Below are 27,493 nucleotides of genomic sequence, written 5' to 3' on the forward strand. Positions count from 1 at the left end.
CAAGAATGCACAGTCTGACACCAGCATCCATGACGAGCTATCACCAAGAACAGCTAGCAGCACAGCCCTACAAGACTGTCGGAACGTGCTGCCAGACACCGGCATCGTTAGAGCTGGTGCAGTATGCAGGAACATGCATCATATATAACGGAGAGCGCATATAGAAGTAATGTGCTCGGATATAGTGAAGCATGTGCAAAGGCACGGGTATAGCAAAGGAATTGCACCAGATATAGCAAAGTGTTCAAGTTTTGGGCAGATTTTGGGCAGTGGCAAATCAGATCCCAAGCACTTCTGCAGGGCATGGGAACTTCCTTACACGGTTGACTTCACTTAACTATACCCTGACAGGACCAGTGAAAGAGAATGAATCAGCCAGTGGGTTGAATTAATCAAGATGTATAAAAACAGCGAAACACACCGCTGATTGATTTGGCACTATTTTCCCGACTCTAACATGCCCCTGAATATAGCGTGCACCCACTTTCTGAGTCAAAAGTTGAAAAATAACGAAGAAATGACATTAAAGCTCCTAAACAAAGTAGAAATTTAATGTGCATTCGATTTTTCAGCAAGAGCAATGGGCAACAGTCAAATACATGCAATGGCAGCCAGTTTTCTAAAGTCAGCTTTGCCACAATACATGTATGTTACGCAGTAACTCACACGAACACAGCAAAGGTGGTTTAGTTATATGGTCCGATTTCATCGGGCAGGCAATTTTGACCCAATTTTTCAGAAGAAAAAAAGAAGAACTGTTTGAGCTGGAATTGGATAAATGCTATAATCAGACATTATGAGCTATAATTATTGCTTGAAAATCTTCCTAAGGCAGGCCAAAAATAGGAGTTTTCGACAGGAGAGGATGTGTGTTCAATGTATTCACTGTCCCCTGAGCTCTGTCGAGACAGATGCTGCTACTAAAGCAGTCACTGCTGTGGTAACCATAGAGGTCAGGCGCGTGCGTGCCGACTGGTCAAATTCGAATCGTCCGGCGAAGGCCAATTTTAGGATAAAAATAATGATAGTTTGGGCACGCAGAAATGCCTGGGCGGCTTTTCTATCTTGTGGCCCGGTCAGGACCTTCTGCCAGGATTGAATTAACTTAAAAAATGAATCAACCAGAGTCAAACTGATAGAAGTCTACTGTACAACTTCACGGTCTTCGGTGTCCGAGTTGCTATGATTCGCATACGCCTGTGAACACATTTCTTTACTGCATCTTTTGCGCCAGATTTCAAAAAGAAAGAAAGATATAGAAGACAATGAATAAAGAATATAGTCACTAGCGGCATTTTGTAAACAGTGATGTAAGAGCAGCACCACCACTTTATAGTTGTTACCTGAGGATTATATATGAGGTGCACAGATAGGACTGCATACAACAAACTCTTTGACTGCCAAGTTTTTTTTTACAATTGCTACAAAGACCCTGCCAGGTATTTTCACATGTTGGTTCTGTGAACATTTCATGCTACATAGAAGCCTGTTCTTTCAATTCATAATTTATCAAGTATTCATAAATCTCTTCGCCTGTAAAAGTGTGGACAGACCTTCCACACTGGTTCCCCATGGCTGCCCTGCTGTGACAGAGCAACAGAGCACTGAGGTATTTGCTCAACCTGCCGTCAGAAGTTTAACTTACAAGTTTGTTGTGTGTTTATATGATTTCTTCATAGATGGCACAACAGGCACTCAATGTAATTTTTTGCACAAGTAGCCTCTGGGGAGGCAGTGAGTATGCTGAAAACATAAACTGAGTACTCTTGGAATTGGCAGCAGCTGCGCAAAGGCGGGTGCCTGAGTATCTCGGAAGAGGAAGTCAGTGCAATATTACACAAACATTGCTCTGAAGGCACTGCATGGTGTGGTGTCTGAGTAAAAGCAATTACTCCTACTAGTATTACTTGACGTACCGTCTACTTTCAACTTCATGCCTCCAAACACGTTGGGTCCGACGAACTGCTTCTTCAGTTGGCCATCGCGATACACGAATATGGTCGGCAGGTTGTGGTCTGGGTAGTTTGGGATGCAGTTGGACGACACACTCCTTAGGAACTTGGTCATCCTGAACTTTGGCGCTAGTTGGTTGAGGTGCTGATTGATCAGTGTGCAGTATGGAATGCTGCACGAAAGGAAGGGTTCCAGTGAGAACAGATGCAAGAAAAGACAAGGCAAGTGTTCATCACAGAAGCAACACATCAGCTATAAAAGCAATTATAACTTTAACAAACATATCTTTACTTTTTGGTGGCCTTGGTACTGCTCTGTTATACAGACATAATTTCCCCTCAGACTAACTTCTGGCTATTTAGCTGAGATATGTATCATCAACAGCTGGTTTTCCGAGTTAGTACAGCATCTGAGAAAAATCTTGAAGGAATTGAATGAGTGGTGACAGGTGTTGCTTGGCATTGTAGCAGGGCTCAAAAGTCTTATAAAAATTATTCTTTTCAACCCCTGAACCGTTATGACAATAAGAGTTCTTTTTACACTCCCTAGGAAACAGGCACGCAGCCTGGTGATAGCTTCAGTGCTTTCTGAACTTTTGTTAAAGGATGTGTATGTTTCACCGTATGAAATATGAAGTAATTGAATCTTTCATTCTCTCTGTTTTCCTGCAGGAGTATGCTTTTCAGTTGTGTTGAGAAATGTCCAGAGAGATGCAATCACTATAACAAGCTACATATAATCTGCCTTGTGGGATAGATAAGCAAAAAAATTTAATTTAGGCCCACTGAGGCTCGAACTAAACCTTCCAAGTCTGCACTCCATGAGCCTGTGAACAAAGCGAGCTACCGATTCTCTGGTACCAGGAAAACAATTGGATGATGCTAGTCATTTGGGTCTAAAAGGAAGCCTTTGCTGGTCGACAAAAATTTCAGCAACTGTTGTATAAACACTATATAAAGTGCTTTTGCTTTTCTTTATGAACTTACAGTATGTGAAAGCATCTGAAGTTATATTTAGGACCATGATCCTTAGATAAAGTAAGATTCTTTTTTTCTATCTTGTGCTCTAAAATTCAATAAGCTCAGCCACTAGGCAACTAAGCTTTGTGGGAAAGCCAACCTCCAAAATGCAGTATACGCGAGTCTACAAATAGTGAGGATGCAGCTCAGTGCAATGATGAATAATAGAAGCAATGACAGAAAGGTAAGATGAGAACTACAGAAATTACAATAGGTGAGGTCCTCTTGGGACTTTTGGTTTACTGGCCTGATCCACTACAGCAATGCGCTTCTGCGCAGGCTAATTATGTGATAGCAGCAGCCCCAGTGCATGCATGTTCTGGACCTCAGTGCAGTGCATTATGCATAATCCAGCCAGATGTTTTTGCGTAGCATGATGGACTATCCTTTACCACGATGTGTACCAGTTGAGATTTCAACGCATGCACAGATGGTCTTATACTGGCACGCTGATAGGAAACAGTCTCACCATGGCACTACACTGGAAAGCTTTATTCGATGTCCAGAAGTACAGCTAGGTTACATCTCTTGACTTCAAAATTTCATCATGCTATTTCATATTTTATTTTGTTTTCAAAGACGACAAACATGCCCTTGGGTTTATATGCGTTGCTGTTTTTATTTGTAAAGATAAGGAATTTACAGATGCTGCAAAAATGCAGTCTTTGAAAGGTGCACTCCCGTGACAACCATCAGAAGCATTGCGCGCTGCATTTATAGAAATCTACTAGGGCTTGTTTAAGTGACCTGTGATGAGGTAGCAAGAATAGATTTGAAATGTTGGGTTTTATTAATAAGACTAGTTGGCCATGTTTATGTCATTATTCTACGTTCACCAAACGTGTGAGACATATAATATGAAGCGATGAAAAAAAAAAGTATGTGGATCCCGTAGGCTCTGGGAATAAGTTTAATGAAAGCTTTTGTTGGTGTCTGCAAAGAACACTTTTCTTGTTTAGTGGCCATCTGCAAGCATAGAACACATAACCAAGTTGGGCACGTTTTCAACGGCAAATGCCTTGCTCAAGATAAGCTTCTTGTACTCAAATATGCGGATCTGACGTATAATGACGAAGAAATGATGAATGAATGCTTTATGTTTAATGGCGCAAGGGCCAGGTATGGCCAAAGAGCACCAATGTAGTGTTAATGAGTTTGTAGTGGTCTAATGGGATCTGTGAAGCAAATGTGACAAGACTGTAAAGGGGCCTAAGAGACGTTGCTGCAAATGGCATAAAATCTATGCATAATAAAATTATGGCAATGATTAATGACGTGTACTATGAACACTAAAATGCATTGGGAAAAATGATGCCATATACAAAATATGTGAGATGCTAAAATTGTCTAGGAGCACTACTGCCTCGCCAGAGCCCTTGAAACACAAGGGCCGAGAGGCATGTGCTATACGAAACAACTATCACAGCGGTATCCTCTGGAGAGAGGAGGTGCTACGAATGTATAGGACTAATTAGATGTAACACAACATCTTTCAGGAAACCTAGGACTGCGTTAGTGTCAAAAAGCGGTTCTGGGCCGAGTAACACTACAGGATGAAGGGGAATGTGCTGTTGGTATGCTACAAGAAAATGTTTCTTTCGGTCAGATTCGGCTTTCTGACACTCCAGGAGAACGTGGAGGACGGTCAGCCCCTCCCCGCATCTCCCACAGGTTGGAGGCTCATTTCCAGAGAGTAAAAAATTATGGGTGCCAAATGTGTGCCCTATTCTTAGATGACAGAATAGGACATCTGTTCGGCGTGATTTTGTTGCACAAGGCCAGAACCCTAATTGTGGCTTTATTACGTGCAGCTTATTATTTGTTTCCATGTCCCACAAGCGTTGCCAGTAATTTGGCAGTATCCTGTGCAAGAAGGGCTTCAAATCTGTGACAGGGACTGCAGCGGTAGGATTAACAGAATACGATGCAATTGATGTAACCATCTGGTCAGCCAGAACATTACCTTCGATGCTTCTATGACCCGGCACCCAGCATATGATGACATGTTGGTTACATACATACACTTTACATAGGACGGAATATAGTTAATTGATTACAGGATTTTTGTGCTTACAAAATGACATTAAGGCCTTCACAGCACTTAGGGAGTCCGTATATATAACAGATTTTTTGAGTTTTGTTTTCCTTATATGCTGCACAGAAGAAATTATGCTGTGAAGATGACAGCATGATGACAATGCAAAATTCAGGATGGCATCAAGACGACACAATGATGATGACAACATGATAACGCCAATGAAATGATCACAATGGTATGCCAATGGCTGTATGATGATTACACAATGACAATGGTGGGATGACAACAGTGAGGTGATCATGACGGCACAACAGCAATGGGGGGACAATAATATGACAATGAGCTCGTCATGTCACCTGCATGACAATAACGGGATGACGACTGCATGACGACAACCACATGACGATGCATTGATAATGATAGCATCACAACAGAATAACGAGAGCATGATTACAATGAATGATGATTACACAATGACATCATGATAACACAGTGTTGACAACGGAATGATGGTAACCGCATGACAACAGCAGCATAATAACTAGAGACTGGGAACTTTCGGCACAATGCCTATTTTTTTTCCTTATGCTTGATTATGCCTATGTAACATATAACCACAAGATGTTGGTCTAGAAACATTTTAGTGGCACCTTTATTGTGTCTATAAACACCTACTTTGATGCTTGTACCTCTACTGGATTTTCAGAGCCTTAAAACACATTTTTCCTTGTTTCGAACCTTATTTTGTTTATAATCTTATCACCTGCTGGGATCCAATGCTGAAGGGTGCCGATTATTACCACAAAAGCTTTGCAGGCGTAAAGGTTGTTATGGTCGATCCAGTTGTCATCTTCTATGTTAGCTTTCTGTTCAATTTATACAAGGTTTGTGTGTTACTTTACAACAGCTTATATTACTGTGTAAAACAACAAAGACAATTTATTTGTATCTATGTAACCCCACCTCCATGGTCTTTTTGACTGCAGTATGCTACAGATGTAGCAGATAGCCAAGCTGAAGGACAGACTCGGACTGGCACTGATAACCAAACCCCTGACTACCAGCGCATGCGTCGTACCTTTGCCACTTATTCTTGCTTCTTCGCTCCCTCTTTCTTTCCTGGCCTAGATATTCTTAAGCTGAGAATAAACGGACGCTTATTTGCTGGGCGACGCTGTCTTTTGTGGTTACTGCCAATGACGTGGCCGCTGGCCACGAATGCAACAGTGGCGACGAGTACAGACCTCAAGCAAGAAGATTCTGTGTAGGACAGCGGCAACAGTATGAGCTCGGCCCCAGTCATGAGCCTCAAGCTGGCGGATTTCGATGATGAGAAAGTGGCAAGTTTACCTTGTCAAAGTTGAAGCGTACTTTGAGGCAAACAGTATCACTGATGATAAACAGAAAAGGGCCTTGCTCATGGCCTCCCTGGGCACAAAGACAGTCGCAGTGCTATGTGGGAAAGTAGGACCACTGAAGCCCATTTCCTTGAGCTACGAGGATGTAGTGAATACGCTAAACAGCTACTACGATCCAACGCCCAACAAAATTTTAGAGAGTTATAAGTTTTTCAACCAGAATCAGAACGAAGATGAGTAAATTCAGGCCTTTATTGTGCCTATAAGACAAATAGCGCAAAACTGCAATTTCTCGTCAATGTTGGACAGAATGACCAGAGACCGCATTGGTGTCATTGGCATGGTGTCAGGTCAAAAAAGTTGCAAAAGAAGCTCCTGGCGAAGAAAGACCTTACATTAAAAGAAGCAGAGGCCCTCGCATTAGCTGCAGAAAGTACGGAATGTGACGCCCAAGGCATGACGGGAAACCTAGTAGAATTAAACGTATATACGATAGCTCACCGCATCCAGTTTACTACAAGAAAGCTGACGTTTTGCGTACAGAAACAGTGCCGGTATTATGGCCACTATGGCCACAAGACCACAGATTGTCGCCTGAACAAGCAGCAATGTTTTCCTTGCGGGCAACAAAACAAGGTCACCTAGCAAAAATGTGGCCTCCAAAAGACAGTGGTAACAGAGCTATGGCAGCAAAGGCACAAAACATTGACGACCCCGAAGACAGCAATAGCAGCACATCACAGATTTGGTCCTTGAGCACAACGCAATCGCTTGTACCGCCCATTCAGATCTTTGCATGGAACGGTGTCAACGTAAAGATGGATATTGATACCGGTTCCCCGGTTTGTGTGATTTCAAAAACCATCTATGAAAAGCACTGGCAGCGATAAAATTGTCCTGCTACCTCAAAACGCTGCCAGTACTTGGTGTGCTTTCTATGGGAGTTTTTTTTATCAGGCTGTGACAGTCAAGTGCAACTTGATGGTGTTGGACTGCAAAGGCCGTAGCCTTTGTGGGCGAGATTTATTGCAGAAACTGGATGACAAAGGAAGTACAGTACTGCATGTCATGACACAACTTGACCCACTAAGCGCGGCCCCACAAGCAGTCTCGCCAACTGCCTCGGCACTGCTACAGCAGCACGTGGACCTGTTCACAAAAGGTACCGGACTCGTCCAGGGCCCGCCAGCATAGATACATCTTCGAAGTGGAGCGATTCCCAAATTTTGCAAGGCAAGAAAATTCCCTTTTACACTTCATGAAAAAGATGCCACAGGAACTGGACAAGCTGGAAGCAGCTAATATCCCCAGTACCCTACTCTGAGTGGGCTACACTCATTGTTCTGGTTTTGAAGAAGGACGGCTCAGTGCGCATTTGCGGAGATATTAAAGTTACATTGAACCCAATGTAAGAGATCGAACAGTATCCGCTGCCAGTAATTGACGACTTGATTGCCAACCTATCTGGAGGAGAGCAGTTCAGTATTTTAGACCTTCTGGATGCTTATAACCAAGTCACGTTGGACGAGTACTCCCGAATGTTGACAGTGATGAACACTCACAAGATACTTTTTTGTTACAATCAGCTACCTTTTGGCATTTTGTCAGTGCCCGCCATATTTCAGCAAAAGATTGAATCTGTGCTGCAAGGGTTAATGGGGGTTCAAGCATATCTGAATGACGTGCTGATAGTGGGCATCAGGCTGCACGCCGACAAATGCCGCTTCAGTGAGCAAGCGGTACAGTATCTCGGTCGCCGCATTGATGCTGGAATGCAAAAGAATATTGATGCAGTTATGTTGGCACGTTCACCTCAAAGCATCATGGAGTTGCAAGCTTTCCTGGGCATAATTACCTTCTACAACAAGTTTCTGCCGAACATGTCCCTGTTACTTGCACCCCTGTACAAGCTATTGGTAAAAAGCGCGAAGTGGTTATGTGGTGCAAAAGAAGAAGTAGCGTTTCAACGTGCCAAAAGCTCTTTCTGCACAGCACCTGTGCTGACTCGTTTCGATACGCAGCAGATACGTGATGTGACGCGTCATTACAGGGCATTGGCGCTGCACTTTTTCATCGCACAGACGGTGAAAATAGGCCGATCGTATTTGGGTCTAGAGTACTGACTGCGACCGAAAGCAGGTACTAGCAGGTTGAGCATGAAGCTTTAGCCTTGGTGTATGGTGTCTCGCACTTCCGCGACTACCTTCTTGGCAGAGAATTCACTTTGGTAGCCGTCCATTGGCCCCTGCTTGGCCTTCTGAGACAGGATTGCCAAACACCTATAACGGTCACCACATGGATACAAAGGTGGGTTCTTCTGCTGGGTGCTACAAATACAAGCTGCTGAGTAGGCGTGGTAAAATGATGCTAAACTCAGATGCACTAAGCCAGTTACCTCAATAATTGCAGCAAACGGAAACCAAGCCTGAAGAAGCTGTGGAACTTTTCCTGGCCATCGACCAGTGGGACGAGCCTGCGATTTCTCTGAAAGAACTACAGATGCTGACAGCAGAGGACCAGCAGCAGGTATGTCCTTAAGGGTTGGCCTGCACCCATTTGTGTGGAAGAACACACAAGTGGGTGCAGGAATGCAGTGGGGAAAGAGTAGCATCATCGAGTAGCGGCCCCCAAAAGGGCACGCAGCAGACTCCCAAAGCTACTACACGAAGCCCACCAAGGTACCGCAACTATGAAGATGGTTGTCAGGTTGAAATTCTGGTGGCCAGATATCGACCTAGACATTCATGGAGTTGCATCAGAATGTCAGAACTGTGTTCAGGCTTTGCCAATGCCCTCTGCATGAGAGCCAAGAAGCTGGCCCACTACTGAGGAGAGATGGTCACGACTGCACGTCGACTTCGCCGGACCAATTAAGGACAAAATGTTATTGATCGTTGTAGATGCACACAGCAAATGGATTGGAGCTATTACCCTCTCCCATGCCACATCCAGTTGCACAGTAGAGGCCCTGCGTATTTTGTTCAGTCAGTGTGGGATACCTCATACCGTCGTTTCAGATAACAGCACGCCATTCACAAACTCAGAATTTTCCACATTCATGCAAACAAATGGCATTGTGCATATTCGAACGCCACTCTACCACCCCCAAAGTAGCAGACTTGCAGAACTTGCAGTGAGGATGATAAAAAAATGGCTTAAAGAAGATGCCTGGTGGGATCCGGTGCAGATATAGAAATGTGCTGCAACAGTTGGGGCTGTCCCCTTCAGAAGTACTTTTGGGATACCGGCTATGCACGAGGCATGATATGTCTTTACCACCCACGAAACCGCCGTCCTAGAGCGCACGATTGGCAGACGATGATGATGGCTGGAGTTTCGCCCCTGGAGATGCCATTTTCTTTAGGAGCTATGGCCTGGGTGACAAATTGACGCCAGGCAAGGTGAAATCCACTACAGGAGCACGGCTGGTGACTGTCAAGACGGACGAACATCAGGTGGTTTGTTGTCATGTGGACCAAGCATGCAAACATTACGTGGATGAAACGATTGCACCAACGGCCAAAGCTGCTAAGCACTGATCTGGCCCGGACAACACCGTGCTCGAGTCGCAAGTTGCAGGTGGTGGCATAAACGTGGAGCCGGTGCTGCGCCTGTCCACCCGTGAGAGAATCCAGTGCTTCCTTACGGCTGCTAGGGGAAGGAATGCTACAGATGCTGCAGATAGCCGAGCTGAAAACCAGACTCGGACCGGCACTGATAACCAAGCCCCTGACTACCGGCGCATGCGTTGTACCTTTCCCCTTCCTCTTGCTTCTTCGCTCCTTCTCTCTTCCCTGGCCTATATATTCAAGCTGAGAATAAACGGAAGCTTATTTGCCGGGCGATGCTGTCTCCTGTGGTTGCTGCCAATGGCATGATCACTGGCCACGAACACAACACAGTATATCCTAAATAAATAAGTAAATAAATAAATAAATAAATATCTTTGCAACAGATGGGAGCATTGCTGTGAAAAGGGCTCAACCTGCTCTAAGCAACAATACACTTGAAATTGATTTAGCTTGCTTGTGCGCTCACTTCCATGTTTTTATCCGACCTCATTGAGAAACATGAATGCTCTAGCATAACTTCAATCCAGAATGTGGAGCTCATTTTCGACGTTCAGAAAATGTTTGCCACTATCTCCAATGGACCTGTTCCTGATAGTTATTTCAAAAACTCAATCTGCCCCATAAACAAAAAAATTTGGGTTTTCGGTACTGAAGGAACTGTCAAAGGTTTTGGCCAGTAAACATTCTAGAATACCAGAGGGCATTGGATCCAAAGTACACATATATGCTTCTAACTTCAGTGGCGGTTGGGCATTCCTTTTCTGCATGCAAACCGATGCTCAGTGAAAAAAGGCACTACATAGAACCAGAAAATTTTGAAATGGTGCTTGTTTGTTATTTCTTCATGGTGTCTGGTCACACTACATTTCAGATAAATCTTATGCTACTTATGCTACTTCCCTTATTCCATTTCATTATGAAAATAAAGTGAATTTCAGGAAGCAGGCGTTTAGTGTGTTGTGTAACTTAGAAAATTATAATTTGTCCTCACATGCACGATGGAAGTTCCAATTAACTGAGCCTATACATGACTTAAGAGCACCATTTGATGCCTATATATGCCTCAAATGACAGATTTTGTGTCTGTTATAGACGCCTAAAACACCATTGTTTAGTGCCAAAACATCCCGTCTCTAGTAATGACAATGAAAAATGACAATGCAATGATGATGACAGATGACGGCAGTATTATGACAATAGTATGACAATGAAGGAATTCACAACGGAACGAAGGCGTTGAAACAATGATGATGGAATGGCAACGAAAGCATCTATGTTACACATGTTGGAGCTCACACCTGCGCTTACATGCATCGCTTGCCAACCCAGGCTGCCTCGGTTTGCACTATGCCTGGTACCGACCAAATGTAAAAGACAGCAGCCAAAAGCAAATGGCTGAAAAGTGAGCGGAGGTGGAAAAGAAAGCTTCCCTTTAAAGTGAGCTGTCCTGCCATGTGCTTCACAATTCAGGATAAAGTACAAGCTTTCAAAACATCTGCTGTCCACATTTGTGCATCAATTACTTTCTATAACTATATGATCCAAGAGACAATGAAGCCATGAGAAAAGCACAGGGAAAATTAGCTGTAGTTGAAATTTACATGTAGAAAACAATAAAGAAAGGGAAATGAAAGTGGATGAAAAGACAATGTGTCGCTGGTGGCAGCCAAACCCAAAACCTTCACATTACATGTGCGCTGCATTACCAATTGCGCTATGGTGATGGCTATCAGACTGTTCACTAACTTGGGTATTTATGTTTACTAGATCCATCCCTAGGAGTGTTAGCCAGCGCCAAGGTGATCGGATGTGAAACATCCTTTTTTTGCCCGGTGGCGTAACCGAACACGTGATCTTAAGAGAGTGGGCACTTGGCTAATAACCCCTTGCATGCTACCTGATGACATCAACAGTGACGGAAGTGGCACTTGGTGTTTTGGAGCAGTTTTGGTAGCAAGAAAAATGGCAGTGTGGATCAGAAACATACATGATTTGAGCAGAAGATTTTGCTGTTTGGAGTAAGAATGTTTCGGAGTGGTAACCTACTGCTCTGGTGCAAAGAGGAAGCTCTGTATAAGTTGATATTTCTTGACACGCATCGGATATGTGTTATACTAAGATGTAGGTATTTTTTCTTCAACTTGCTCTTTCATTTTATTTTTATTTGTTAAGAAGATCGACATAAGCACAAACCTAATCATAATTCACAGTTAATTCTGCATTTCAACAACACCCCCCCCCCCCCCCAAGCTGTCCTTGACTTCGTTAGTCATTTCATCTGGTAAACATTTTATCTCTTAGAGCACTTAATCCACTAAAACAAGTTAAACTACCTCCAGGGCTATGCACAAATATGCACACCTGCCCGATTCCTTATTAATATGGTGCAAGCGCTGTATCCTGGTAAATTAATAATAGTGCGTAAGGATAAGCTCATGTGCTTAAACATGCTAGCCACAGTGCATTGTCTTCTAGGCTGTTTCAAGCAAGCCACAGGCACACTATCTGTTCAGCACTCCCGCAATGTTATTAAAGAATTGGGTGGCTATACTATATCGACATTATATGTCACTACAATTGAAATTACCGGCTGAGCTACTTGGCAGTTGATCACGCGTGCACAATACATTCCCAATTCAGAACATGCAGGTGCATGTTGGCACAGGCCTGGCACAATGTACGAGATAAATTACGATTTGTCGCAGCATGTAGCAGGATTTCCTTCACAGCGCATTGTGACACAATTGGTGCACTTCCATCACTGCATCAAGACTGCCAAATTCGAGACCCTTGCAATGAATAAAACAGAGAAGAAGGGGAACCGAGGGGCTCGATTTTGTTAATCATGACCATATAAAGCCAACAGACAATAAAGCCAAGAAAAGCGATGAGGAAATTGGCTGTAGTTGAAATTGAAATGTAGAAAATAATAAAGAAGGAGAATGAAAGTGGACAAAAAATTAATGTGTCATCCATTGGGAGCCAAACCCTTCTATGTATACAACAATGGCAAGCTCTGCCTAGCCATAATGCCAAGCATAGATTTTAGACTTTTCTGAAAACCACAACCCCCAGCACCAGTTTCTTTCAAAGCTGCATTAGTGTTAAATAATGCTTTCATTTTACCCACGTGAGTATCTATGATGTGGTTAATTCAAAGCTAAAAGCCTGTGCAAGTAACCTTAGGTACCAGCCAATTGCCCTTGATGTTGCACCCTTTCAACACTGTTCATCATTACATGAGTGTACATGTGTATGTTCTTGAGTGAAGTTAAGATAGCTCCGGATACAATGACCAACTAATTTCCATATAACACATGGGTTTTTAACTTGAATAGCTATGGCAGTCCTCAACAGGCTTCTAATGATACATATGACTAGTTGCTTTCGAGCACTTCAGAGAACTCTAGTTGCATGCTTTACATTGAGCTGGTCAAAATGAAGCACTCGAAGCACATTTGGCTTGTTCATTTAGAGTGCCGCATTCCAGCTCAGAGCACATAGAGGCACTTCCACCTTCGTCCTGGAAATGCAGCTGAGATACAAGGAAGTTCGTAGATTTCTGCCACAGCAGAAGTTTCTCAAGTATAAACCTAGGGTGCACCTTAAGTGCCTGCCACATTTGTTTACAACAGAAACGCTGATGATGTGTTTTTGCTTCCAGCCTCCAACTGCACTGGCAAGCAGCTGAAAGTTCAGAATGCTTGGGAAAGCTTTCTCTGGCTCCAATCTAGAGCTCCGCATGATTACAATCTTAGTCAGAGCACAGTAGCAACCAGTCGAATGTAACATAAGGAAGCTGTGGAAAGCATACAGTATTAAAGGGCACTGCCCGCCAAGCACTTCCTAACAGCACATTTTTTAATGCGTTTCCAATCAGTCAACTTCAACAATGAAATGTTTCCTGTGCCATGTCTTTATGACAGCCTCCCTCTATTCTTTTGTAGTTCACTATGGTCTCAAACCCGTGTAGGTGGTCCAGAACCCCAAATAGCAATTTGGACAAGTTAGTCGAGCTTTGTGATTGGAAAAAAAAAGTGCAGTGGTATCACTCCTCACCAGAGGGTGCTCCACCACCTAAGTGGCACAATTTGACTGTTTCCTTTCAGCATACCTCACTGTAGCTGTTGGTGTAATTTGGCTCATTTCGAACAAGGTACATAATTACTGTCATTCAATGTGGTAGCTGGAGCACCACATTCCAACTCATTGTGTGCATTCCTTGACACACAAGCAGAGAATGTGTCCAGCACAGCCCATGTAACACACTCTGCTATGAAAAGAAGAAATCTCAACAGCTCTGTCTATGCTGAGGCAATTCCACAGCACTTGATCATGATTCATAGACACAAAAGACATTTGATCGTGCAGACATACAATTGATAGTCCCAAAGAGAAGCTTTAGTAATGACAGCATTGTGCATTATGGAGGAGATAGCACAATTCGAGAACTTTAAGGGGTCGTGAATCACCCCTCAGGCTTGATGAAAAAACCTGTCCGTGGATAGCATATGCCGCTGTGAACTTCTCAGGCAAGTTTTGCAGTCGTGGGCAGCACGTGGAGCTCGCAAGCAGAGCGTGAAATCACCTTTCTCTCAAACACTCTCTTTTCAACAGAAGCCTGCTCCTCACTCTTTCCTGGATGCTTTTCGTAATATAGCAGATTACAATATGCGGCTGCTATTGGCCAATAGCTGATGCCAATCATGAAGGGTGTTCAGATCAGCGCACTTGTTCATACATTTACTATGCATATTTATTGATGAAGTTTAATAAACAGGCTGAAGTAAGCGAAAATGTGCTTTTGAATTTTAGTAATAATTTTGTACTGCCGGAAGAAGCCGACTATCATCTACTCATGCTTGGCCACTGCTGCCTGCGTAGGAATTAAACTTTGGCCACCCTGCTTATCGGTGTTGTAGTCACCAGTCTGGCTAATTTCGGCTAGTTTTGAACGCTCAACTTGCCACAAACCGTGCGGAACTTAAAAGGCCCCTGAAATGGTTCGGACAAATTTTGTAGACGCTAGGGTACAGCTTAAGTGGAACATTCACACCACAATTTAAGTGAAGCGTTATGTATTAATGGAGCTACAAGCGATTACAAGTTACCCTCCTCACTAGCCATGCTTTTCCTACTCAACTCGTTCACCGAGCGATTGGGGCTAAGCTCCGCCTTCACTGGTGCTGCATTACAATGCAACGTCACATCGCCCACTTCCGGTTATTTTTGATCCCGCCCGCACAAAACCTCTCCACTAGCCGCTTGGCCGTCGACCCCAAGCGAGAGCTATCGAAGCAGCGTGCGCTGCGAGTATTCTATCACAGCGCCAAACGTGTCTGGTATTCCGGTAACCTCACACTAGCTGAACGTTTCGACGGAACGGTAGAGGCATAAACTCAAGCTGATGAAGGAACTTTAGCATAGATGCACATGAACTGTTTGATCGGTCTCCACGGTCCAGCCACCCGTTGGAGCAGAGCTTAACCAGCCAAAGAAAGAGCTAATATTTCTTAAACCAAGTGTAAAACATTTTACACATTAACAAAAACAATGTGTTAATGATTACACTCCTGGGAAAAATTTACACGAGCAGCAAAGAAAAATACAATTTGTTACTGCTGCTGTGTGTGGTTGAGCTCTATGCCACCAGGTTGCTGCACCATGCAGACCATTCACATTTGCGCTTCTGTTCATTCCATGAAACGACAAGCAAGGGGACACGACCAGGCCCTGTCCCCTTGCCCTTGCGTTTACCCTAATATTGGACTCGCGAAATGCTATTGCGTTAGTAATCTTCCGGTGTAAAGTGACGGCCGCAATCGTGCAAATCCTGGCGCGCATCGGATAGCGGCAGTCCGATGCACTGCAGCCAGTTTGCTCGTCTACTGGCTTGCAGAGGGACACAATGTCGCAGCTTGACATATTGCCAGTCGCTACGTGTGCAATCAACAACGCAACGAAGTCGAATCATAGCGCTCGCGAAAAGACAGACCGACATTGACGGCGGAGCTCTCGTCAAAGACGGAGCACATTGTAACACAAGCAGATGACACTTGCTGTGTGCCGGAAGTGCTTAAGTGCACTGAAAAATTGTTCTTGTGCATTCCCTTTATGTTACTTTCTTTTTATAAGAAAAAATTAACTAACATTCTAACTATTACGAACATCATTTGTTTACCATAAAGTTGGAAAAATTATTGATCACGCGCCCTGGTCAGCCAATCGGATAGCTTGTCCCACTGACATCATATGGGCAATTTGCATTATATGGGTAGGGGCGGCTTAAAATTTCGCCGCGCAGTGTGGTGCAATCGGCAGCGATGTGCATGTTTAAAACCTTATAATAAATTACACGCTTTACGCAGAGCACTTAGATGCGTCAATTAATGATCAAAAAGACCTACTCTAATGACTCAGTACGTTTGTAGAAAATCATCAAAATCGTTTCAGGGTCCCTTTAAGGTCAGACCACACATATGCTTGCCGGTGCGCTCACTCCTGGCTGCTCCGTGTTAGATGCCTCGGCAGACTTATTGATAGTGCTTCAAAAATGAGCAGGTTAGATGTTATATGTAGTACTTGCCATCAGTCAAGCTGGGGAAGGACAAAGCTAGTCTGCACCATGCAGCACGGTCAGACTGGAGCATATGAGCACGATCACGAGCTGAAGCCCTGTCGTGCACAAAGGAAATGCTGCACATACACACTACACTTGCATGCAGCTGCAGTCAGCTTTGTAGCGTAGGTACCGCAGCGCCCGCAGTGTCCATAATGAGTCCACTGGGCAAGCGTACTGCGACTCGCTGAAGACAGCATGTTTGGCTTATGTTTAGCACACCAAAATCGGAAGTAGTGGTGTCTACATTAAGATCCAAGATCAAATTTGAACTGCACGCCACGGTGACATTCAGTAGGCGGAGTGTTGCGGGCATGCTCCGCTCCGTGGTAACCTTGGCAGTGCAAGGAGTGGAAGCACCGCGAAGCGCGTGTTTGACTGCCAACAATGCCACTTCTGCTAAATGCACTGAAGTACTCTTTGTGGCAAAGTATTTATGAAATAGTTTATTTTAATTTCTAATGCCTCTCTCCACTTCAATAAAAAGTGGTTCAGGGCTCCTTTAAGTAGTCAACTGACTCATGAATATAAGTGACAAATTAAGGCCATTAATTGCCCTTTTTGACGCAACAGGCGTAAATACTATCTTTAAAAGTATAATTAAGCAATGATAGCACTTCTCAGTGTTATTGCCCCTAGTGGAGGCATAATTAGAACCACCATCTAAAGGATGGAGCCAACAGTCACATTGCTTCATGCACTGTCATAATAAGCATGAATGGTGGTAGGCATTTTAGTAAGTTGCAAGAAAAGTAGGCAGATCCTTTGAGCAAAACCCTATGCACCATGCTGCACCTAAAAGAACAAAATTTGGCTTTAAGGTTTTCATTACAGCATTGTCTAGCCATTGCAAAAGTTCATTTATTGCGTTAGGAAAGTGTTGAATGGTCTCTTTAATGTCATGAGTGACCTGAACTGTATTTCATGGCTATTTTCTGTCGCACCATGCATAAAACATAGCATTTTTTAAGGCACACATTTGCAACATATGGCACACACACTTAAACACATTACAGGACAAATAAGACATTACTGATTCTAATACATTCTCACTACCACATTAGGTGCAGCCTGAAGGTAAGCAAACTTTTTGAGAACAGTGTAAAAGCTTATTCAAAATAAGCTGCCACAAACAAAAGAAGAAGACATAGCTCAGAAACTCAAACAAGGATAACTGTGTGTGGGTAGCATACCACTAACACCTAATACCATCGAATGCATCTACAGGGAATGCCTCCATGACAAAATGACCTACATAACGAAGGATTTGTATGTCCCGGCTGAACTCCTATTTTCATATGTATTGCGAACGCTTCTAGATCGGAGACCAGTACAACAAATTTGTCTGTACAAAGAAGAAATTAAGATGTTCCAACGGTAGGTTCCCTGATGTCCCCATCCTCGACAGCATACCGTGTAAGCTTCCTGATGAACGCACATAATGGCATTGCCACTGCTTTTTATAGCCACCACTGTGTTGCAGTGTGAACAGGAAGCACCAGTTGACACAACCAAGAGTGCATAGAAGAGTACACTGCCGTATTTATCTGCTCAGAACTGATAACCGATGATACAGTCGAAGCCATCCAGGATGGGAAGAAAGCAAATGCTCATGCAGGCAGCAGTAAAGCGCCTGCAGATGAATGGAGTCAACGGCAGCATTCAACATTCTGCAGCCATACCTTGACACTCTAGGTTTCACTGTGAAGCATGCCATTAAGCTCAACACCATCAGGTTGGCTGTAGTTATACACTCCATAGTATAAAATGTACAGAAGAAAATTTGCAATTTCTTTCAATTAGTGTCTCTAGAATTCATAATAAATAAATGATTTTTTTTTCCTGAATGTGTTAGCCTGCTCTGTTGAGAGTGGTATGGTGCATGGTCACTACAACAAAGTAACCTGTATAACAAAGGATTTTGAAAGTCCCAAGCACTTCAAATTCAGTGAAGCACTTGGGACCTTCATATTCTTATAATGTGCGTGCAAAGCACTCACCCAGGTTTGTAGAGATGGAGAACGACCCAAACTCCTTCACCAGCCTTGTTCACCTGCTCCACGTAGTCGTCTGCAGAGATGTCCCGCACGTCACCATAGCGAGACTTTTGCATTGTAGCCTGTATCTCTGCAAGACGCTTCTGTCTGGAAGAGAGTGAAACATACATTTCTGATGAGCAAGTCATGTGAATTAATTAAAAATGCATTATGCATAACATTACAGTGGCCTGATTAAGAAAACATCAGGCTTTCATAAAGTGAAGGCATGCCTTTTGCCTGAGTAAAATGCAGAAGTACATATATGTGAGCACCTGCTTGTAATTATTTTATCTTTACAGCCCATCAAAATAGGCCGTGAGTATTTGCTATGTCAACAAATGGCAATCACCCACCATGGTGACTCAATGGCTTTAGCATTATGCTGCTGAGCATGAGGTCATAGGTCACATTCCTGGCCATCACAGCTGCGTTGCAATGAAAGTGGAATGCAGAAATGCTTGTGAGCTAAGCAGTCAGTGCTAATGACACAAGGTAGGCAAAATTAACGTGGAGTTTTCTGCTACAATATCTATTATAGCCTCTGTGTTGCTCAGGGACGTTCAACTGCCTAACTCAATCAATCGAAAAATGACTGTAATCAGAAATGACGTTGAAAATTACTTTAACCAATCTGCTGCCAAATGTGGTGCATCACTGGGCACACCTGAAATGGCAACATTATTGAAGCTGGCAAATCGCCGGGCTGCCATATGCAGTATTTCTCGAAGCTTAGTGATGGATGGCAGCACTTGTCAGTTTGTTTGAATATAATTAGATATGTTACTATTAGATGGTAATAGTTACCTGCACTGCTTGAAAGCACTTTCGTATGTTTTTGCTTGTTTTTTCATCATTTAGAGTGGCCAAAGATATAGCAGCGTCTGGTGACCATTGTGCTCTCTGTGACTAATGGGGGTTGAGCACAGGTAAACACGAGGATTAAATAAGTTGCACTGAACGCACAGTGCCTGCATGTCTAATGTGCCTTCTTCTGTCCTCATGTTTCCCTGTGCTCAACCACCTTAAGTAAAGATCTATGAACGAACCCAATCACCACGCTCGTTGGCTCTCTCCAAGCATGAAATATTGAATTTTCGCTTCGACAGTGACAGCGATTATAAGCCTTGCAATGACAGCATTTTCTCTTAGCCTTCTTCTGAAGAAAAAAGTAAATCTGATGGTAGGTGTGACTCAGATTCACTAGAGGATGATGGCACATGCCTGAGTGTTTCAAAACTTTTCACACAATAAGATGCCTATGACTTCAAAAACTACACGGAGAAAAATCTGAATAATTCGCAAATGTATATAAATTTACGTTTCATTATTTTCCCAGCAAATATTTGACCTAGGTGCTCACAGCAATAAGAAACATGAGCGTATAGCATACTGCTGTTTTCGATAAAAAGAAGTTGGTACATAAGACCCACGTGCCCACATGCTGCAGGTGGCAGCGATTGGGCTAAGTAGTGGTCTACTGAATATTGAACCCTTTGTTCCCCTTTCTCTTGTTCATTGCATAGTGAGAGTCTCGGCTTTGGCAGCACTGACGCCTTCAGGTAGCATACAAGTGTTTATTGGCCAGTTCGTATGCTCTTAGTTCTCATACTATGTGACGCCCGCGGTTACAAGAACATTCTACTTCAGCTGTCATGCGTATGGGTGACGGTGGGTCACCTTTACAAAGTCAGATCATTTACCCATGCATAAATACCCTGGCAGATAACAGCTATTGCTTTCACTAAATTGGCGGTACACCTCATACATGAGGCAGAAAATGTGGGTTTGGCTCCCACCAGCAGCAAGTTGTTTTTTCGTCCACTTTCATTTTCTTTTACCTTACCATTTCCACATATTAATTAAAGCAACAGCTAATTTCCCCTATGCATTGGTTTCGTTGTCTGTTAGCTTTATGTGGCTGTATGTACCAAAAATGTAGCCCTTTGATTCTCCTTCTTGCTAAAGTGCGGGTGAAGTGTGGGCACTTGTTCGATCAGTATGTTACGGTATGTATAACAGTACACTCTAGCTTGCTATTAAGGATGTGCCAAGAGCTTTGATACTAAAGAAAAAAGAAGAGATCACCCTTGTCAGTTTTTGTGACAGATTCAGTAAGCTTTTCAAATAAGTGAAAAAATAATGTATGTGCTTCCTTGCAAACTGTAACGGCAAAAGCAGTGAACCAGGATGTTTTGACCAACCAATGCTATCATAGAAGCACATTTACCGCTCTACCATTGCTGCTAGCGCTATGCAACTGAAAATGTTACATCAAGTTACATCAACGCAGGGACGATCTAACTTTAAAGGGCCCCTCACCAGGTCTGGACATTTTGAACTGACAAGTGGCGTGCATACAATACAAACTAATGGTCCTGTCTTCGAAGCATTACATCGCTATGCGGCACAGAAAGAGCTGAAATTTCAAACCGAACGCCGTCTGCCCTTCTCCTCACGGGTGTCACACTCCCAGCTGGAAAGTCGATGCATATCGCACAAGCGCATCTACGTACATGGCAGTGCTTTGACGTCGCTCAGTGACACGTGATTTGGACAATTATTCAAAGCAACATCTTTTATTTGTGCAATAAATTGCTTCAATAGACGAAATAAAGTTTAGAGATACAATAAAACACACAAACCGAACATCTGCATGTTTTTGTTTTACTTCGCACTACAGCAAGAGAGATGTACTTCCCTTCCACCTGCTTGTTCCCACGTCACGGAGTCATGTGCGATCATGCTCTGTGATCTGCTTGTGTCTAGCTCAGTATTCATGTAGCATGGACTTATACCGCTAGTCAGATGTTTGCGTAGACAGTGCGCACAATCGAGCACTTCGTGAAATGAGACAAACACAACAGTTCATGTGCGATGCTGTCGGAAGTGTGCTGCGCAGCAAAAAAGCAAGGGAAAAAGAATGAAGGCGGGGCCCGTGACGTATGCATCACGCGATCCTCGAGGTCTGGTATGGGAGAACGCAGGGAAGGAATTTCGCTTGAGGGGGCTAGACGGTGCAAGTGGAGAGAGTGCCTCTCTTGGAGGTGGCGCTCATCTCCTGAAATCATAGGTTCGCGGCACTGAAATATTTTTATCTCGGCTATTAATGAACCAAGTTGAAGAATTCTTATGGCAGAACACTTCCTAGAGGGCGTGTAACAACTTTTAGCATATAACCGAAATTTGCTATGTGGCCTGGTGAAAGGCCCTTTAACTTACAGCAGAAATGTATAACATTGCAAATATTGTGCATGTACATTATGTTACAGCATCTAACATGTTGTAACATAATACTGCTCCTCATAATACATGCTGTTCCAACAAGTACAATATGTAAAGCCTGTTGGCAGCTGCTGGCACCAATGTCAAGATGCTCCCCATGAAACCATGGTCTTGCTGTAAGGTCCAGGCTTATGGTTTCAGTTTACACATTTCTAACCACGGCTTATGAGCTCTGAATACAGCACTGTTCTAAAGAAAAATAAATAATTTTCTAGCAAAAGAAGCGATAGATGGAAGTTTGATGACTGAAGGTGAGAGAGATAATTAGCCTCTTTAATGAAGATTTGTTCACTCAAGAACGACTACCCTTCGGGACATGTATTTTTCGGAATTTTGTTTCAAGCAAGAAAAATGCTTCTTTAGAATGATTGATACGCAACTGATAATTATAATTGTTTAACAATGCATTTTCTTCCTTTTCACTTAAGAAGCTTGTGTGAGAAATTTGAAGTACAGCGCAGCACACGAGGAAATAAATATCACAGTTCATCTCAGAACTTTCTTGAAGAACAAACCAAGCTCTTGTGGTTTCAGTGCCATGCCATTCTTGGGAATTCACGTGAATGGCTCCTCCAAGTCGTTCTTGTCTACTTCTTCTTGTCTACTATTCTTCTTGTCGCTACTTTCGCTGTGAAAGTCACTGTCGAGCTCCATCATGTATTCATTGTCAGTCGTCACTCAGCTCCAGCAACACCACAATTTTGCTGTCTGTCAAAGCTTTCTGCCTCTTCGCAGAATCTGTGTTTTGAAGTCCGGCACAATTCACACCAAAATCAAGTTCCCAAACACAGAAAGTTGTGGGTCTATATACGCGCTCCCTACCATGTACCCTTAACTTTGATGGCTACAAAAGCAAAGTGGGGTCATCTGGAAAACAAACATTTCACCACCACTGACAACTTTCTTTTTTACACATGGTAGCACATATTCTGCTTGAATAGAAACATGTTTCTTTTGAATCGCACTTTTCAATGCAGTAAGAGGGTCGTGCAGCTGTAGAGGCACTCCCCAGTTAAGGACTTAATAACATGAAATGTTTAAGACAAATTAAGCAGCCACTTCTAATTTTGCTAGCATTGTTTGCACCTTCAGCTCTATTTTTCTACCATGGGCAGCCTTAAAGATCAGGCCATTCATACATATGATGGCCCTCTACTCAAAGGAGTAAGCATTTTGAAAGCCCACATAGATGTAATGGTGCCAAGGGTAACCACAAATGAAAAGGCAGAATGAATGAGGAACGGGTGTTACCATACAGAGGAGCAAACCACTTGCATGATCTTAAGATGTCTCCTTTTTCTATACACATGCTCAAAAACACGCATTATACAGATGGCTTCCTGGGCATTCAAATGCCTAAAAATCAACAGCTCAGTCATAAGCATATTTCCTAATGCCCACAGATGCAATTCTCTGCAGCCTCTACAGCATGTTACAAGAACACTAAATGCTCCAAAGGTTATGTCAGGACATGATACCTGTATTCCAGAAGCACTCTTTCATCTTCTTCATCCTCAAGTTCTTCAAGTTCTTCCAGGGTCATGTCTTCCATTGCCTTTTCGGCACCTGCATACAGCAAAGTCAATGAGTAACCAGCAGTGTGAGATTATGGTGAGAACCTCTAAAGGAGAAAAGGTTCAAGTGTATAAGAAATTATATCAGGAATAATACTTCAAAAATGTTGAATGAATCTGGATAAGCTGCAAATGCAACACGCAACTCCCTTTTGCCAAATGTGCACTCTGATTACCTGTAACTACTCAGTCAAATGTAAAGGATATGCTGGCATTCACTTTTCTTTTAGCAGCTTGTGAAGTGTTGAACAGGATTAATCATTTACAACAATTCCACTCTTACTTCAGCATTCCTTCCTTCCAAAAAAATTACTTTGGAGTGTTTAGTTACCAGGTAACTATCAAAATGTAAGACAGCAACGAAAAACGACGGGAGAAACAAGCTGATTAAGATTATTTGGTGTATTGTTGCACTGCTAAGGTGACACACGAAGCATGAAATGAACACAGACCTTGCACCTTTTTTGTTTTTATGTAACAGTGTCTCTGTGTGTAGCTATGATATCTGTGTGTGCCTTCTCATCATAGCGTTCCCTTAGCAGCGCAGGCATACACCTGTCATGCTGTACCACCCAGCCCTGTCAAAGTAGTTCTGAGAGCTAAGGAAGGCGCCACTTCAAGGTACTTCAAGAACCACCAAGCTGCTTAACAACTGTGTGACACTACTGCTGTTGGCATTCACTCCCATGTACAGCGAGACTTTCACCATTAAGTTTTTCTCGAACTGTTGACTCTACGATGTTCACTATTTCGTCCTCAGTGAAAGCCTTCTCCGCTTCTTCCTTGGGCGGCAGGATCCCCTTTTGCCTAAGAACGTCATTCCACTGCGTGTCTTCATTTGGGTTCTGTAAAAGAAGTGGAACAGAAGACTGTTTAACTACAGGGTATATCAAATCATTCTCCTCGTCAAAGTGAGAAACACGCGGACGGTATTTGTACACAACACAGGTGAAGCATCTAGATCGAGATAATTTCTCTCTCTGTCTCTCTTTTCCTACACGGACCAAACTTTTTTGAGGAGCCGGACTCTGTTTACTTAGTGTCAAACCACGACTACAGAGGAGATAGCTTCCACGATATACAAGAGGAAACAAGATAGTGAGGAGATCGTGAGATCATCGCTTTTCTGGTTTCAGCTTCGTGGTACGTTGCAAAGAGCCCAATAACGAGTAAGCCACGAAAAACGCTGGTCGACTTATAAAGAGACGGCTTCGCAAGCGATTCCAAAAAAAAAGGTAATAAGCCCAGAAATTAGTGACCTCTCCGATCACATGCGTCCGCAAAGCTGTGTCAGCAGCGGACACGCACATGACGCTCCCAAGACAACTCCCAATTTGGACATGCAACGAGTAGCCGACACACAGTAGCAAGCGCTATTCGAGAAACTTTTTGCAGTCATACCGCCATGGTAAAAACTCGACGCAGGTGTAGCTGAAGTAGTTCCCTTCTCTTTCACAAGCAAAAGGCAAGGAGTTAGCGTCGAGGATCACTGCTGACCCGAAACTTCACTGTGAACCTGTGAACCGCGGTTCAGCACGCGGAACCGTAACTAGTCCGGTACAGTCACACCTCATCGACATCACTAGTATGTGTCATCGTCGACGTAACTCGAATAGAAAACCTCTTATTTGTCAACATAACTTTGACAAAACATTAATAATTTGTTTACTTTTTATTATAGTAAACTAAAAAACAATTATGACAATTTTTGAGAAAAAAAAAAGTGGCGCTGCTGCTGCGAGCGATGAGAAGCAGAGAGAAGCAGACGCTCGCGGCAGCTCACGACGCAAAAACCCTCCACCACCGTGCCCTCCACCGCACCTGCGCTGTATTTGTAGTTCACTAACACTAGGCTTGCTAGCGAGTCGCGACATGTATTGAAGTCAGGCGTTCTCTTCCCAGTGCCTGCTTTTTACGTATACCTTCTTTTAAATTTTAAATAATATTCTTACTCAAAAAGATTGTTCAGGTTTACGCTGCAAGACATTCTATGTCAAAACTATTTCTAAAGACATAGTTCTCAATGTAAAAAAATTATAACAGAAGAAAGCCTGCTAGTACCATCGACACAGTCATTCAGGAGGATATGCTCACCTATGCAACCTCAAAAGCCCACCAAGCATTCAACCTCATAAAATTCACACACGACGTTGAGTTACTTATCTCATATAATTTCCGCCACTGATCATTCATTCTAATAATGCGACACCAGGCTTTGTTTTGTGTATGTCGTGAAAGATAAATATCTAAAATAGTTAGCGTGCCTACACCTTCTCACTTTTAAATTCTAACCGCTGTATATCACTGTCGGTAGTCAGAAGCCTCTTTAGTTCCGTGCACCGTGGTTCAGTGTCAGTCGAGAAGATGCAGAAACTTCTCGTTCGTGACTTCCTGAGATTTGGACAGCGTCCACTTGGTACCAGTAATTTATCAATAAATAAGGATTATATTGCATTCCGAAGGCACTTAAAGGCGTTTTGCAAACTTTTTTTCTAAACTAAATCGGGCCAAACACACCAATATATTTGGCGCGAGATTAAACAAGGGGAACTGCCCTTCATTTTGATGCTTTGCTAATAACCGACCCTTCGACAAATGCGAATTGAGCCTCGAAGAAAATGAAAAGTGAAAGGGGTTTCACCAGTATAAATCAAATTAGCGCTGCTCTTCAGCGTACCTTTAAACTTTGTTCGGCTGACTTGCAACATTTATACAGGTCAAAATGTGGTCAATTCTGCGAGTCTATGGCCTACCAAGACTCCTTGTAGAATAAATTGTACATTGCATTCAATCTCTTTTTTTAACTTCACTCGGAATGGATTACACAAAATATTCATCCTGCATATGAAATACGATGCATGTGGAACCATACGAAAGTGGTTTGCTCATATTCTTGAAATCCACTTGAACAATCTTGTCTCTAAATTGATCTAGTCCTTCGTGTTGTCACAGATGGCGGAAAGCAATCTTAAAGTGTGTTTCGAATTCTTTGAGACTGCTTGAAAATCCAGGATGCAGCAGGAACATGGCAGTGTACTACACCTAGTTCCATCTTCACCTCCTCGTTTAGCCAATGAAACCCAGTTTTTGCCATAGCAAACTTGAGGAATGTGGATTCTTCTTCCACGTACATGGAGGTGCATCTTTTGACATCTAACCTTGATTCTTAAATCATTTTTTAAAAATGAAAGTGAAAGTGAAAGTTTATTTCTTTTCAACGGAAAGATGGCGCCAAGACAAAAGGCATGAGCCTGACAAGGTATGTTCGTAACATACCAGCCAGATACAATAAAAACCAGCTTGAATAGCGATTATGTGCCATAGCTGTATTCGGGTCGAGGATATGCATCCGCAATTAACGCTTGAAGTATATAGGCGCTGATGGATGGGTGGGAGTTTGCCTCGTAGCAAACCACCAGCATTGGATGGAGGCCTCTTTCATGCTTAGCCCAGGCTGCCAGGTAATGGCGGAGTTGTGGCCTTTTTTGGACCCGTCAAGAGTCGGTGTCCACGCTGCGTGGACGTCTGGATATCGTTGATGGATGAGAAGGTTACCTGCTGAACAGAAAGCACACAATATACATTTCAGGCTCTTTCTCCGCTACTGAAACAAATAACCAAGGGGTGCCCCAAGGCTCATTACTTGGTCCATTACTTTTTTTTACTTTACATCAATGACCTTCGTGACAGTATAAACATGGCTAACTGCGTGTTATATGCTGACGATATGACTATTTCCTTTGGGGATACATATAATAACGCTGTCACTACTGTTAAGAATGGCGAGCCGCTAAGCAAGATTGCCACCCGATTACGACAAGGGTGGGCAAGACGCGCATTCCGCACCCTCTCCGTCACTGCAGCTAGGAGGCGTTTGAAGAAGCGGCCTTTGTGCTGGAATCCGCCGCCTTCCACCCGCCCCATCGACATTGTGACGGAACGAGTTCGGTGTTTGAACAATGGTTCCGGAGTTCCCCAACGCGGAGCTGATTTGACACGCATGGACAAGCTGCCGCGGGAACGACGTATTTTGGGGCTT

General features: G+C 43.2%; 1 protein-coding gene across 1 annotated transcript in view; it reads right to left on the reverse strand.

The window, feature by feature from the left end:
• The window catches only part of viaf (viral IAP-associated factor), a 31,473-nt gene extending 6,449 nt beyond the window's left edge, over positions 1–25,024 (reverse strand). The window contains exons 1-5 of the mRNA XM_065425762.1: positions 24,856–25,024; positions 24,161–24,299; positions 23,359–23,446; positions 18,560–18,703; positions 1,917–2,125 (exon numbers count right to left, since the gene is read on the reverse strand). Of these exons, the coding sequence (XP_065281834.1) occupies positions 1,917–2,125; positions 18,560–18,703; positions 23,359–23,446; positions 24,161–24,299; positions 24,856–24,861 (586 nt within the window). The 5' untranslated portion in view covers positions 24,862–25,024. The remainder of the gene's footprint in view (positions 1–1,916; positions 2,126–18,559; positions 18,704–23,358; positions 23,447–24,160; positions 24,300–24,855) is intronic.
• Between the last annotated feature and the right edge of the window lie 2,469 nt (positions 25,025–27,493).

This window comes from Dermacentor albipictus, chromosome 1 (genome assembly GCF_038994185.2).
Source record: "Dermacentor albipictus isolate Rhodes 1998 colony chromosome 1, USDA_Dalb.pri_finalv2, whole genome shotgun sequence".
Classification (NCBI taxonomy): Eukaryota; Metazoa; Arthropoda; class Arachnida; order Ixodida; family Ixodidae; genus Dermacentor; species Dermacentor albipictus.